At 43.9% G+C, this 14,332-nt stretch overlaps 3 protein-coding genes across 3 annotated transcripts; 1 reads left to right on the top strand and 2 right to left on the bottom strand.

The window, feature by feature from the left end:
* Positions 1-1,151: 1,151 nt before the first annotated feature.
* Positions 1,152-1,574, bottom strand: F5J12DRAFT_679999 (uncharacterized protein; the record flags this gene model as incomplete). Its single annotated transcript, XM_051740231.1, has 2 exons — positions 1,152-1,260; positions 1,318-1,574. Coding segments are annotated over 2 exons (366 nt in total), but the record flags the coding sequence as incomplete, so codon positions are not given.
* A 7,308-nt stretch (positions 1,575-8,882) lies between these two features.
* F5J12DRAFT_695060 (uncharacterized protein) lies at positions 8,883-9,062 on the top strand (the record flags this gene model as incomplete). Its single annotated transcript, XM_051740423.1, has 1 exon — positions 8,883-9,062. A coding segment is annotated over one exon (180 nt), but the record flags the coding sequence as incomplete, so codon positions are not given.
* A 76-nt stretch (positions 9,063-9,138) lies between these two features.
* Positions 9,139-11,358, bottom strand: F5J12DRAFT_788454 (uncharacterized protein; the record flags this gene model as incomplete). The annotated part of the gene is made up of 10 exons (XM_051743726.1): positions 9,139-9,201; positions 9,237-9,333; positions 9,740-9,932; positions 10,026-10,117; positions 10,245-10,314; positions 10,362-10,611; positions 10,672-10,760; positions 10,842-10,884; positions 11,070-11,171; positions 11,230-11,358. 10 exons carry the CDS (start codon positions 11,356-11,358, stop codon positions 9,139-9,141), a joined length of 1,128 nt encoding a protein of 375 aa, XP_051594043.1.
* Between the last annotated feature and the right edge of the window lie 2,974 nt (positions 11,359-14,332).

Here is a 14,332-nt window from a genome sequence, read left to right as displayed (position 1 = left end):
GAGTAAAGGGCCATCAGATCAACAAGAAGATAGCCAAAAAAGGAAGTAAGTCCATCAGAACAGAAACAAGGCAAGTGTAAGGCAAAAACAGGGGTGAAAACATAACACCACCTTGATCGGTGGAGGACTTTCACATGAGTGTCATGTTGAGTGCAACAAAGGCTTTGAAGTTACCTAGCTCAACCAACCCCAACAATCAAGTGATGTACCAAAATATTTGAGTACCATCAATCACATGATGTTCCAGTGGCAACTCTATTAGGGCTGAGTTAAAGACTCATTTAAATGAAGCCAAATTCAGATTCAGATGATCAGGCATTGTACCTGGTGAACAATAATGGATACATTGTGAAAAAGAAAATTATATTAAATGGATATGCCATTCCTGGGACTCTTGTTGATTGGAACACGGCTCCTATTATGTAAGCTTGATTGGATAATGATGGCCATGAGTGATAAAACATTGCATTTCTTGTTCCCTTTTCCCATGTGGTCAGACTCTGTCTGAGTGAAGAGTTTGCTCATCTCTCTCTGTCAAGACAATTTTCCATCAGCCAAATGAAGGATGCACCCTCATGTTCAATGGTATGCAACATTCTGTGATCATTGAACTGGATCTGATACTCCAGCCCATCACAGAAGTCACAGAAGTTCATGATAATGCTTTGGAAACATTCTTGGAAGGTGCATGTATCCATTCCCATGCCATGATGAGCTGCTGTATCCACAATGTGTTCACATGCATCCTCATCTCTGCCCTCATCCAACATCTCTCCCTCCAACCTCAGCATGTCCCCCTCAGTTTCTGCACCTCTGTCTACTTGCTCCAAAGTGATGGAGGGATGTGGGAGGCTGTTGTCCAGGGTGATAAGTGTTGGATGGGACCAGAGAGGTAATGTTCAACGGTGCTGAACCTCCAAGAAAAAAATTGGGCTGACCATATGTACACTTTGTATGAGATGCTTGCAAATGAGGAACTGGCTTTTCACAAAATATGGGCAAGTACACACCCACTTGTGGGTATCTGGCTGGTATTTATCATTTAATGGAATTGTGATAGGTGTGTTGCTTGCATGTTGCCATTTGTGCTTGAAAGACTTCCACCATGAAGATAGCTCTTGGAAGCAGCTCATATTATTCAGTAAGTGGTCCAGCTTGTTATGATATGATGGAACAAGCTTCATAATTAAGATCCACACCAAAAGGTCCACACAGGGTTTTGAAAAATGGTGTAGAAAATCCACCTTTATGCAATGCCAGCTGTTGTCAAAGATGAGTGTGATCCATGATTTGTGCCTTCTGGTTGAACTGACTTACTGGCTTTCCATAACCATAGTAGTTTTTAATCTCAGAATCTCATTAGGTTCTGCAGACCATGCCCAAAGCTCCCAATGGCCACAGAAGCACCAATTTTCCCATAGGTATGCCCAGACTTCTTGGAGGTTGTGTTCTTCACAGAATTTATACATCTGTTTGACAGGCCACTGACAGATGCCTGCAGGACTTGGATGCAAGTACCCAGGTATGAATGGATGGACACAAAAATGATTTTCAATCATTACCACCACAGTTTCATCACCTTGTTTACAAGGTCACTGCCCCCCAAAATTCATTGTGCATTTTTTGTCAACTGCAATCCTCCCAAAAACAAACTCCAATTCAGCTCAGGGGGTTGACATGTGATGCTAGGTACTTGACACAGTTCACACACAAGAGATATACAAGACACTGCTCTACTGGAAAATGATTCTCAATTGTAATGGAAATTGTACTGGATTTTATGCTGTTTTCACTCTCTCCCAGTCAATGTGTGTCTTGTGATCTAGTGTTGCCAGCTGTTGATCCTCCAGTCAAAGATATTCACTTGGATGTTGCATGAATAACCTTTCATTGAAGTTGCACAACAGTTGAATTGTGTCTCTGTCATGGCTTTGTGACAATGCCACATATGCATTGAATGGTGTAAGACTGCCAGATGGAGGCATGCTGATGTTGACAATGCAATATTCAATTGTCTGTGCTTGTGATTGATAATCTGTGAATGTGTATGTGGGTGTAACAGGTAATTGCTGTCTTGTCACTGTCTTTTTCTCGCCATTTGCAGTCATGATCATAAAGGATCTTGAGAGCAGCGTGATTGGAAGAATGCCTTGTGGTAAGCCATCCAGCCCCTCAGCTTTCATTCAGCTCATGCAGACCAAAATGTAGCAAGGAGGATATTGCAAGTTGACACAGTGTGTACCAAGTTTTGCTGTCTCCTCTCTTACATCCAATACAATTTCTTCAGTGTGTCCATGGGTGCCATTTGCCATGTCCAAACTGGTCCAAATGTTAAATGTTACCATAACCTCCATGCCAACAGCAAGGACAACCTCATCAGCAAGGCCACTGTGCTCTTGCTGCTTATGACCCCAGGACCCCAGTTCTGATTGCAGGGAGATGAGTATTCAGTCCCAATGTTATACATGGCTCCATACTTACCTGTCAACTTTTGCACTTGAAAGGCATGGAAACATTCATCTGATGGCCAAGAATAGCACACTGGTGTATAATGGTGTGTAACTGTGTGACCTGAATGTATCCCCATAACCCATGATATAAGACACCACCTGTGGTCCTGACAATTCTGCCTCACAGTTGATGACATTGATACAGCAATATAGTAGCAGTTGGTTGCATTCCCATAGGTTCTCATACCAAGGATTGTTTTCATGGTAGGCCAATGCTGATGCCATTAGTGCAGAAAGGTTATGAGACCTTTTTTGTTTCTTCATGGCATATGCAGTAACATAAAATGTAATGTCCTTCATATCCTCACCATTGGTGTTAATCTTAATGTCGTTGTTGCATCACAAATTTGTTAGTATCAATGGACAATAATTGTTGATATACCCATGGGTTCTCTTTGGTCTCCAGTTCCCCTTTTCATCGATGTAGACATCTTCTCTGAGAGGCCAGGGTGCATGTTGTTTACATAGAAGTTGCCCATTTTGGACCTGAAGACATGTAGAGCAGCAACAGGTGTGAAGCTGTTGAGATCACAGAAGCTGTCACTCAAGTGTGTGACTTTCTTTTGCCCAATCATCTGTGGCAGGGTCAGGTGGCTGTGAATATGCTATTTGCAAGTTTCATGGCATTGTCTTCAAATCCTCTTCTGTAATGTCATCCATGGGCCTGTATGTTCTCCCAAATGTATTCTTGAATTTTCTCATGGAATGTTGGTGTTTGCAAAAGCTGTTGCATTTCTTCTGGGTCAGGGTTTCCAGCCAACCATAGCAGCATGTGCATGTGTAATGTACCTCTCCCTTGTGCCTCCACCACACCAAAATTCCTGGACAGTTCACCAAGAATGCCCATCTGACTAGTGATTCATGATGGCCACCTTTTAATGCCCAGCAAACACTCCAATGTGCTTTCAATCAAGAGATTGAAAAACCTGGCAGCTGCATATGGGTTGCTAGCAATATTGATTGTGCACTGATAACTATCAGGACTGCCAAGAATGTCAAATTTATCAACATTGATTGCCTCTCCAGCCAAGACTTGAGCAATCAGATCATGTACATCTGCAGGATTGATGGTCATCCATATCATAGGTCCACCCAGAAAAAAGACAAGTTCCCCATATCATTCCCCAATACTGAGTGTGGGTGTTGTCAGAGCCTTCAACCTTACTGTTTGCTGCAACTACATGTTTTTGCAATACTTGTACCCTTGGATTGCTAATCTTCACTTTCTTACCTTCCTCCTCTTCTGCCTTCTGTAAGTCTGTGACAGTCAGGCAAGACAGTGCCAGGGCATCTCATTTGAAGTCTTTTCTCTGCATCTGCAGACAAGCAGACTGCATTGCATCCCACTTTTGGATCATAGCAAAGATCACAAAAGGGAATGCATGGTGGATGACAAAACAGCAGTTGTAATACTGCATTGCCCACCTAGCATGTTTGCAGAGGCTGACATTAATCAAGCATTCAGCCTCAACTCCACCAAGTCCATAAGGAAACAAGCATGGGAAGGGCTGCAGCAAGCAGATTGGGAGTACCATTCTCTATTGCATTCTTGCCAAAGTCTCCTATAGGCCTGACACTGTGGCACACCACATATCCTCCTTCCTGTGTTGTGTCCATCAAGTTGGTGAGCATGTACATCATGAGCTCCAAAGAAGAGACCCATGCAAGGTTGGTATCCATGACACTGAGAGCATGCAGAGGTATGATATCTGCTTCTATACATCGTTGGTTCAGTCACTGCTAAGAGTTGTATACAGTCCATGCAACTTCTCACCATCATCTTTGGTTTCATCATCATCACCAGTGGAACCATAATCACTGTTCATTGCAGCATCAATATCATCCTTGTTTACTTCATTGGTGATCTCTGTCACATCATGAATTATAAGTCACCATTGTCCATGATATGAAAATCATACCCATTTCATTGTCCATGCTATCCTGTACATAACCTTTGTGCTCTTGTGCCATGACTGCAGCATCATCCTCACACCAGATAATGGCTTCTATTTTGACTGGGATTTCATTGTCAGGTAGTGTCATCAGTCACTGTGTAGATATCATGATATCATGATAAAGAGGATTGTTTGCTTTCAGCTGGAGTAATGCTTCATGAACTGCTTCCCAGCACACCCAAAAGGTGCACAACATCCAATTCTTTGGCAATGTCCTCATTCCTATGAATGTGATTGTGATAATGTTGCTGAGCATTGTGACCTCTTGCAGCATCATACTGCCTTCCACCATGCTTGCAATCACTGACATATTGACCTCATACAATGTGATGTTGCCAGCCATGCCACATTGAAGGTGAGCAGGATTATGTCCATGTGAACTGTCTTTGGGGTATAACTTGAAAACATAGCAGCAAGGATAATGCCATGCCACCAAAAGCATTTTTGCAAAGGTCAATTTTCACAGTCCCAGCAGTGCATCTCCCAACCACATGTTATTGTTTAGTGCTAGCTTCAGCATTCTGTTGCCACTCAAGGCTTGAAAGCAGTCCCCACATGCCCATCCCATCCTGGTCTCATCCATGTGTGCCTTCAACAGCAATAGGCCTTGCCATAAATTGTGCATGTGATGCTCAACTTTGGACATGAGATGGCATTCAGCATTGGGTATGTTTTTTAATGACCTCTTCTTTCCCTGTCATCATTATTAAAGGTTATAATATTCATGACTGCAAAATCTAACCTTCACTGCTCATCAGCTCACACATGCATACAACACATACACACTGACATAATGCTGCATTGCCAGTTGCCTTAATGAATGATGTGACATGGGTGCATACTTCTTCATGCGAAGGCAATTTCAGGTACTTGGCCTCCCACATGCCAACTCTGAATATGTCTTGTGTTGAAGACTGACCAGCCTTTGGTATCAACTGTCTGAGCCACATTAATGTTCACCATTTCACTTGGTATGCCTGATCTGCTTCACACTTTTGCTGCTTCTCACTTTGCTCCTTTTCAGCAGCAACCACCTGTATATGTTGCTGAACATCAACTGGCAGTTGGCTTATAGCAGGTCTGAGCTGTGCCCATGTCCAGAGTCCTTGTGGCAGTGACCCAGGTGGGACACTATTGTAAACTTCTTGCCATGTAAGTTGTCCCCAAAGATCTTGCATCAATGGTGCATTTTGTCCTCTGCTGGTGCATCTTTTCTTTAACTGCCACAGGTCATCATATTGACTCCACATGGCACCCCTATCCCCCTTTTTTCATGTCCCTTTAAAATACCTCTGTCCTCTAGGGGACTGCCCTTTTGTCCCTTGTGCTTAAACAACCATGGCCCCCCATTCCTTGAACAATAAACAGAGAATGCTGTCAGCCACTACAGGTTGGTGGTAGTCCCTACATGCCCACTTGTGCTTTTTGACTGGCTACTGGTTGTCATACCACAGAACATGAATCTGTTGAGAATTTATCATCACTGACAGAGCATTTGCATGCCACTGATGCCATGCCACCTATGGCCTTGACCACTATATCCAGTGGCACACATGCTTCCTCTGAGGATCTGCAAAGATGGTAGGACAACTCAGATGAGGTAGACAACATCATACACATGCTGAAAACAAGTGCTGTTGGTTTCTATGGCATGACTCTGCTGCTTGCCCCTTGCACTGAGTTCTTCCAAGGCAGCTTTTCTGGGGACATCACAGTGGTGAAAGACAGTGGTGACGACATGATGGAACTGTTCATCAGTGGGATTTTTCAGATTGATCACCAAAACTTTTTCACAGGTCCAGAGGGAGGGTACATGCTATTGAGTTCTTTCAAGTGAGAGTTCTCAGAAACAAAACTGAGCTGCCAACTCATTCCTGTTCAGAGAGATGCTGCCTTTGACACAGCTAGGGCCAACTTCACTGCTATAGTGAGCAACATCAGGGCTCTTGAAAAACTTATTCCAGCCAAGAAGGGGACAACCTTGGTTTCATGCATACAAGAGGCTGACAGTGTGGCATCCATCTGTCTTAGCCACCCTCTGTTCACAGTACATCCCAAAAACCCCTTGACTTCATGTGTATGGTGGCTTACACTCACACTCCTCAGAGGAAAGATGAGAATGCAGACCCAGACATTGCTTACTGTAATGGTATCAACTTCCTCTACTTATCCTGGTCCACATTGAGACAATTTATGCTTCACAGAGACCTGAACTTTGGATTGGCCTGTTCAAGAATGTACCAAGGGAGCCTTAGAATGTGCTGTGCTGACACACATCATTTGTCCCTTGCCCACATTTGATCAGAATCATGAAAGCATTGCACCCTCCAATTATCATTGGAAACTATGGAGCTCTTGTCATCATGCATTTTGCCTTAGTGCACTACTATTTCAGACAGGACAAGAAATCTGTTTTCAGTGGAATAGTGTGTGAAATGGTGGTCTTACACAATCCACTGCCTCCACCTACCAACCCTCTGAAAAGGTCTCTTGACAGTGAAGGACTGTCATTCACCCACATGCTGTCCTTCAAGAAAAATTGCCTGGTATGCTTCACAGGCAAATAGCTGCTATGGTTATTGGCTGATATCTGTTTCAGGCCTAACAGTTGCCAGGTTGCTGAAAGCAGTGTGCCTGACACATTACTGGAAATTTGGATGTGTTAAAAATTGTCTCTGTGTTGTCATAGCTGGAAAGGCAGACCATTATGTGAATGCAGCCATCTGATTATGTACATTGGAAATACACATATTGGCACACAACATCTCGCTGTGCTGTGTATGTTGTTTGTATTGCAACATAAGTTCATTTTATGTTGCCTTAATGTCTCCTAGTGGGCTTCGACACTGATATTGATGCCCCACTGTTAGATGAGAAACTTTGGTTAGAATTGCACAGCACACAAATGTTTTCCCTTCAACTTCTCATGAGGTAAGACCACCTGTGGTTTTATGCAGCCAATTGCTGATTGTTAGGAGGGCCCCCTTGTTATTTATTGAGTCACTATTGTGTCTCAGTCATAAAGGGGTAGCCCCTCACCTTGCATATTTAAGTGTCTATGTTGCATGACATGCAGCCTCACTCCCAACTTTCAAACTACATGTAAGTACCACCTATATCTTCAACTATTTCTCATATGGTTTTTCCTCTCTACAGACAATGGATAACAGACAGCAATCTGTGGCTGCTGAAGAGGACAACACCCTTTATACTGTATGGGGTTTCCTGTTTGGCAGAACCTCAGGTCCTCAGAGACTGAGCATCCACATTGACAATACTGGCACTATGACAATCAGTGGAAATCAGTTCCATTTTCCTGAAGACTGCTCAATCACCTCCACACATGTTCATGTTCAACACAGGCTATACATCACATTCTTTGATCAACAGTGTCACCAAAATGATCAAGAAAATGCAACATATGTTTTTGTCAGGATCCTCCCTGGCCATCAACATCCTATGCACATTCATGCAGAGGATGACCTCCAGGACATCATGAATGTCCTTCTTGTGTGCATGTTTTGTATGTGTCAATGATGGCTGCATACTAATGGCATATCAGCTTGGTGAGACGTTTCCTGATTTCTGTGTCTGTCCTCTGCCACTCCTGAATCTTAGCTGTGTTGGGCAATTTACTCTGCATTCTCTTGACACATAATAAATGTTCTATGTAGATAGTGCCTGTGTTATTGCAATATTATGTATGCTTGTGAGGCTGTGCTGCAGTTTGCCACATCTCACCCTTGCAGCATGACATGCTAAGCCTTACTCACTACCTGAGTTGCATGTCACTCATTTACCCTCAAGCAACCAACTACACTAAGTCATACGATTTTTGCCTCAGGCTCCCCTACTTTTTGTGGATGTTACATTGTCACCATCCTTCTCACCCCTTACTCCCCTCAACCCCTTAAACCATACTGTACTATAAATCTTGTGTCTGTGCTTCTGCTGACATTGCTCTCATCTTCCAGTATGTTTCGATTGCCAACAGAACTTCAACATCACATCCTTGGCTATTGCAACATTCATGACATTGCTGACTTTGCCAAATCTTCTCCTAGGGCTGCAGTACTTGCACACAAATCTCCACTACTGCCTCACTATGAGATGGCTCCCTTCTTTTCCAGCTCCAATGTGTTGCTAGAAATGTTGCATTCTTGCAAAGCTGTCATCTCTGGTTCCTTTGTGCTCCACATGGTATTGCCTGCAAACACCTGCACATGGATGCTGACTGATCTGGATCTCTATGTCCCTTTGCATCATATGTGTTACTTGTGTATGAAACTTGAATGTGAAGGTATTGATCTCTCATGGTTATCTCGCAAAATTGTCCATTGACTGGCCACCTGCAGGTTACTACATCATTCACCAGTCACACATCGATGCCAGCACTTACAGCGCTGCAGCTGTCTGCAACATCCTCATGTTCTCCAATGGTTCTCACTACACTGATGTTGTTGTGTCCAAGACAATGACCACCATCTCACCATTGTTTCAGTTCCACAGCACAGCTGTGATGAATTTTACTACCACAGACAGCATTTTTTGTGCATACCCTGGCTTGGCCCTACACAAGTGTGCACTGATTAATGCATATCCCATTTATTGTGGGTCTCTTGGATTCAAGATGATGGCTGCCCTCCAAAAATATAACTCATGTGGTTTCAACTTCACCCCATGCGAAGATATCCATCAGTTACCTCACATTTGCCAGTCAATGCCTCAGTCCCTGACTGATGGCAGCTGTTTCTGGGTTCAAGTTACTGACCTGACTCATGACCTTGTAAGCACTGCTGACACCTTCAATTGCTTGGGTGTTATCAACATTGTATGGTTGCTGGGCAGGTACATGTGTGGTGCTTATCCTGCATTCACAGACAGCTACACATTGGTGTTCACAATGACATGTAAGTTTGTTATCATCTCCTGTGTACAATGAAGCTCATTTTCCAATGCAAGCTTCTTTCAGATTGCTGGTTCATTGGAAGTGAAGAAATTTAAGATTGATGTGGTTGTATTTTGGGGAATAGTGAGCACAAGCACAAGGGGGCTGATGCTGGCTCAGATGGTTGGGTCAATGTGGTTTTATGGTGTTTACCTATCCAGATATGGCATGTAAATAATAGTCTAGTAAGGTTGTTCTGTGTTCAGCTTTTATGTTACATTCATAAACAAGGTGCCTGCCATCCCCGACAGCCCTATCTTCTAGTGTAGGTCAGTGGAACAGAATGCTCAGGATGGTGTGCTCTCCAGTTGCTTTGGTGCCTTTACTTTAATTGTAAGTTTTGTGTTGCTGATGACTCTGCCTGTGCCTGTGATGGATTCATCTGGCTGATGTCTGGTTTGGTAGTGATGCTGAAAGATGGATTTGGGATGTGATTGGACAGTGAAGGCATGATGTTGTCATGGGGGATCTCATCATGTTCCAGAAGGACTCTGCCCTCAAACTTGGCAACATTGGGTGCTGAGGGGCTGAAAGTCAACACTGATGAAGGAAAATTCATGATTTGCCCAGAGGAGGTGGTAGGGTGTTGTTGACAGTTTTTCTCTTGCTAACCATTCTTGTACAGATCTCCATAGATGCCACCAGCAGAGCTGGATTTTAGCTGATGGCCATACTGACTTGGACATACTAATTTCTGCCATATCCTTGTTGACATGGATAAACCATGGGTGAACATGATAATGGTCACAAAGGCAAGTAGCCCACTGTTGTAAGGCTTTTGTATGCTTCCCAATCTCAATTGAGGTTGCAGTTGAAAGAAGACAGTATTACAGTGGGAAGCCAGCATTATCATATTCTGCAAGCACACTATATAGCTCTAGGTGCTTTGCATTTGTATTATCTGGTGGGTCATGTTAATTGAGAGGCATCAAGTATGATGTTGCTTACATGTTGCATCCAGGGCAATTTCAACAGCCTTTCCTTCCAACATGCCAGATATTTTCTTCATTCCCCAGCATATTTGCTCCACCCCATCTGGGATCTTCATGTCAAAAATGTCTACTTCATTGCTGCACTCATCCAATAGTGTTCTTGCTGATGTAAGCTGATTGGTATCCTTTTTCCAGAGAATTTCACTCATCTTCATCCAAGCAGAGTGTACTTGTGCTGGTGTAACATGTGGGTATAGTGCCTGGATCTTCAGAACAAGTGAGCTAGGTGTACTCCACTCCAATTAATCTCAGATGATCTGGGTAACCTCCAGGGGCATGGTGACATCATAGTAGGCTGTATGTGCATTGGTGTGCTTGATCCTGATTGATAGTGTATGCTGGTTGATTGTGTTCCCTGTTTGCTGACAACAGGATATGGTAAGGGCACCGTTGCAAGGAAACCATTTCATCCCCATGGTGTCATGGTGTTTCGCACCTTCTCTTTGACTTGGCTGTGGTTTCTGTTTCTTGTCCTCATCCTGACAACACCACAACAGTGTCTTGTGGCCCATTTTGAGTGGCCAATGACAGTGCACTCTATGAATACTTTGTAAGCTTTGTTCTAGTATACTAGGCTTGTGCAGTGCTGAACTCATCTGAAGCAGTATCCAGTAACCTTCCATATCTCAAGTGCAGCATGTTGTACTCTTTCCTTTTCACTGACTAATGGGTCCACAGACACTAGAAAACTGCCTTGGAACTCCACACTTGTTGAGCTGCAAAACTTTGCCTGCAATGCTGTAAATAAATTCTGAGGATTGTCATACTGTGGTGTTGTGTGAGTATCTTGAGGGTGAGGTCTGAGGAACTGAGTTGAAACTCACATGTGTGTTGGCTCCCAGGGGCTGGGGACAAGGCAGCATGGTTATCTTCTTCTCTTTTTCTCTTTCTCTGGGTTGCAGTGGTGATTTTATCTGCTTCCCAACATTTTTCACAGGTCTTTCTGGGGTCATCATTAGGGAGTATTCTCTTGCACTTGGACTTTGAACATATCCTTTGGGTTGGTATTGAGGTGGGGTCCATGTGACATGGATGTAAGGTACATGTGGGAGTACTTAGTGTTATACTGTGCCACAAGTCTGTAACTACCAAAAGTGGTAAGCCACCAGCAAGTCATGTGAATCACATGATAGGTCAGGGGTTGGTTGAGCTGGGTTTGCTAAGGCTTCAAACTCCTTGTAGGCTGTGAAAACCTCACTCTTCTGGCAAAGGAGGTGGATGTAGGTGAGTCGCATCTTGTCATCTGTGAAGGTGATATAATAACACCATCCGCCAAGAGTTTCCACAGGTGTGGGTCCCCAGAGGTCAGTGTGCACTTCTTCTGCAAATTCATGGGCTTGTTCTCCAGCATGTTCTTTTGTGATAGGCTTCCTAGTTGCCTTTGCATATACACAAGCTTTACAGAAGATTGGTTCATCTTTTGATAAGTCTAACTTTAGGCCTGATATGAGTCCATTTTCTGCTAGGCAACAAGTGACAGACAGGGAGATGTGCCCCATCCTCCATTGAAGTGCCATCACAGTTATCATTTCAGCTGCAACATTTATGCTGTCATGGTTGTCATTGTGGACAACTTGATAGAGTCCAGCCTTGGACTTAGGGATGCAACCAACAATGTCATTGGTAGGGTTTTTGATAATGCAGGTGCCTTCAGCAAAGGTAAGGGAGTAGCCTAGCTGGTCAAGGTGGTCAATGCATACTAGAGTGTATCCAACCTTGGGGAGAGTGCAGCACTCATCTTTGAGTGTTGCAGCTCATAAAAACCCACCCAGATACAAGGTTCCACCATCTAGGTACTGTGTAGGCACACCACCACTTGCTTTTATTGTCTTTTGTGTTTGTTTTGGTTGGTTTTCACCACTGAACCACACTTTGACTCACAGTGCCTGTCATTGAACTTTATGACTCCAGATCCACATCTCCCCTTACAAGGAGAAGTTCAAAACATTAATGAGCATACCAACCAAGTCATTTTCAGCTGCTAATAGACAACTTTTTCATGCTACAGCTATGGGGGAGCTGGTCATAGAAGTGCCCAATGGGTACAACATAACCAGGCTATGACTTACCAAGGTGCTGAGGGTTGGGGGTGCTTCTGATGAAGAGGGAGCAAGAATGCAAGAGGATTGTGATGGAGTAGACTGTTGTCAGCCTACAGAAGGATGAATGATGACTTAATTCAATGTTCTGAGCTGTACTGAGCTCAGGGAGGGACTTGGAGTGAAGTGTATTGATGATAGACAAGGATAAGCAAAGTAGATGATAGTTAGACCCTTAATAAAGTCTCAATTATTGAAGCTGCTGAATGAATTACTGAGTGATGATAACATGTGAGCAAGAGGGGCTCTCTGACATCTTCTTTCTTTTTTTTTATCTAAGCATAGTGATTTATATACAGTACAGGGGTGTTGCCCTTGGAAAACAAGGTGCAAACACTTGGTAAGTGATTGGTAACTGATGAGTAAGGAATGCAAGTGATGGGTAATCTTCTTGGAAAGCATTGGTAAGGATTAGCAAGCCAAAAAGTGAAGAATCAGTAAGCAAAGTCACAAGATTGGTAAGTATTAGCAATAGGTGAGTCAAAGACAGTCAGAATGTCAAAGTATGAGTCAAGTAATGTCAGGAACTGGGAAAGCACACTGGAATTGCATTAGGGGGAGGCTGTGCATGTCACATCTCAAAGAGATTGCTTCTAGGCCAAGGTGGGATGACAGAGAGGCAGTGCTGATCTGATGCCAATATAGTACATCCAAAAGTGGACAGGGTGAGTCAGATGTCAACAGGGGTCAAGCTTTGGGGGTCTGTGGGGTGACAGGAGCGTAGGGGATCACAACTTTCCCCCCCCAAACCATCCTCTCAGTGAAGCAAATAAAAACTTCATGAACAAGGCTCTGTTGGAAGAGAGGATGAATGGGGAGTGTCTTCTGCTGTATCTTGCAACAAGGAGGCAAGATGTGCATCATACTCATCATGGATGCGATCAGGGAGAGTGGAGAACAGTAGATTATACTGTAGCTGTCGCAATCTTGGAAGAATGATGGATGAGACTGGTATGAAGACATTGCAGGGAGCAGGGAGGAAGGATCCATATGCTTCTTGGACTGGAGAGACTGAAACAACCACATAAGACCTTTCCAAGCAAATGACAGACCTAAGGTGACCAAAGAACATCCTCCTAGAGGTCATACTGACAAAAAGAACATGCTGTCCAAGCTGGATGGGCTGAGAGGGCACAGATGAGGGTGGGATGTACCAGGATGCTTCAGGATGGAAGCTGGTAGGAACTCCTGGTAGATATATGTAGCCATGGTCCCTAGCAAAGGGGACAAGCAAAATGATCGATGTAGAGGCAGCCATATCAGAAGAATTTAGCGAAATGAGTGTCTTTTGGAGGGAGTGCTGTAGAAATGTCTTCCTCTCCTTTGCCTTTGCCTTCATCATCTCCTCTTCATTGTTGGTGTCATATTTTATGGCATCATCTGACACCTGGGTCCAGTCAATGAGGACCCAGCCTTCATCATTGTCAGTCACAGTGATCAGCCTCAATTCAGACATGATGAGTAGATTGCAAAAGAAAGATGCAAAGGGCTTAGTGAGCCACAAGTATCAGTTTTTTGAACTCAGCCAAAGTTTGGACTCAGCCTACCACTCTTGCAGGGGTCTCATGGGTTTGACCCCTAAGAGGGGGATACTGTCATAGCCATGCCTTGACCCTGGCTGGACTCAGCCTCACACTCATTCAGTCTGGCCTCAGCCTTGCCAAACTCTACCCCCAGTTGGCCTAGCACAGTTAGCACTGCTTTGCAGTGTTATTACTAAGTGTCATCTCAGTTGAGCCCACCTTGGTCTTGTCCCCAGCCTGCCCTGTCTCTGTCCTGGTCTCCAGTCATCTTTGTCATACCTTACTAATGCCATTCTTACCAATCA

Source organism: Pisolithus orientalis (assembly GCF_024613125.1).
Source record: "Pisolithus orientalis strain OTSU chromosome Unknown F5J12scaffold_244, whole genome shotgun sequence".
Taxonomy (NCBI): Eukaryota; Fungi; Basidiomycota; class Agaricomycetes; order Boletales; family Pisolithaceae; genus Pisolithus; species Pisolithus orientalis.
This window is presented reverse-complemented; position numbering and strand designations above follow the sequence as displayed.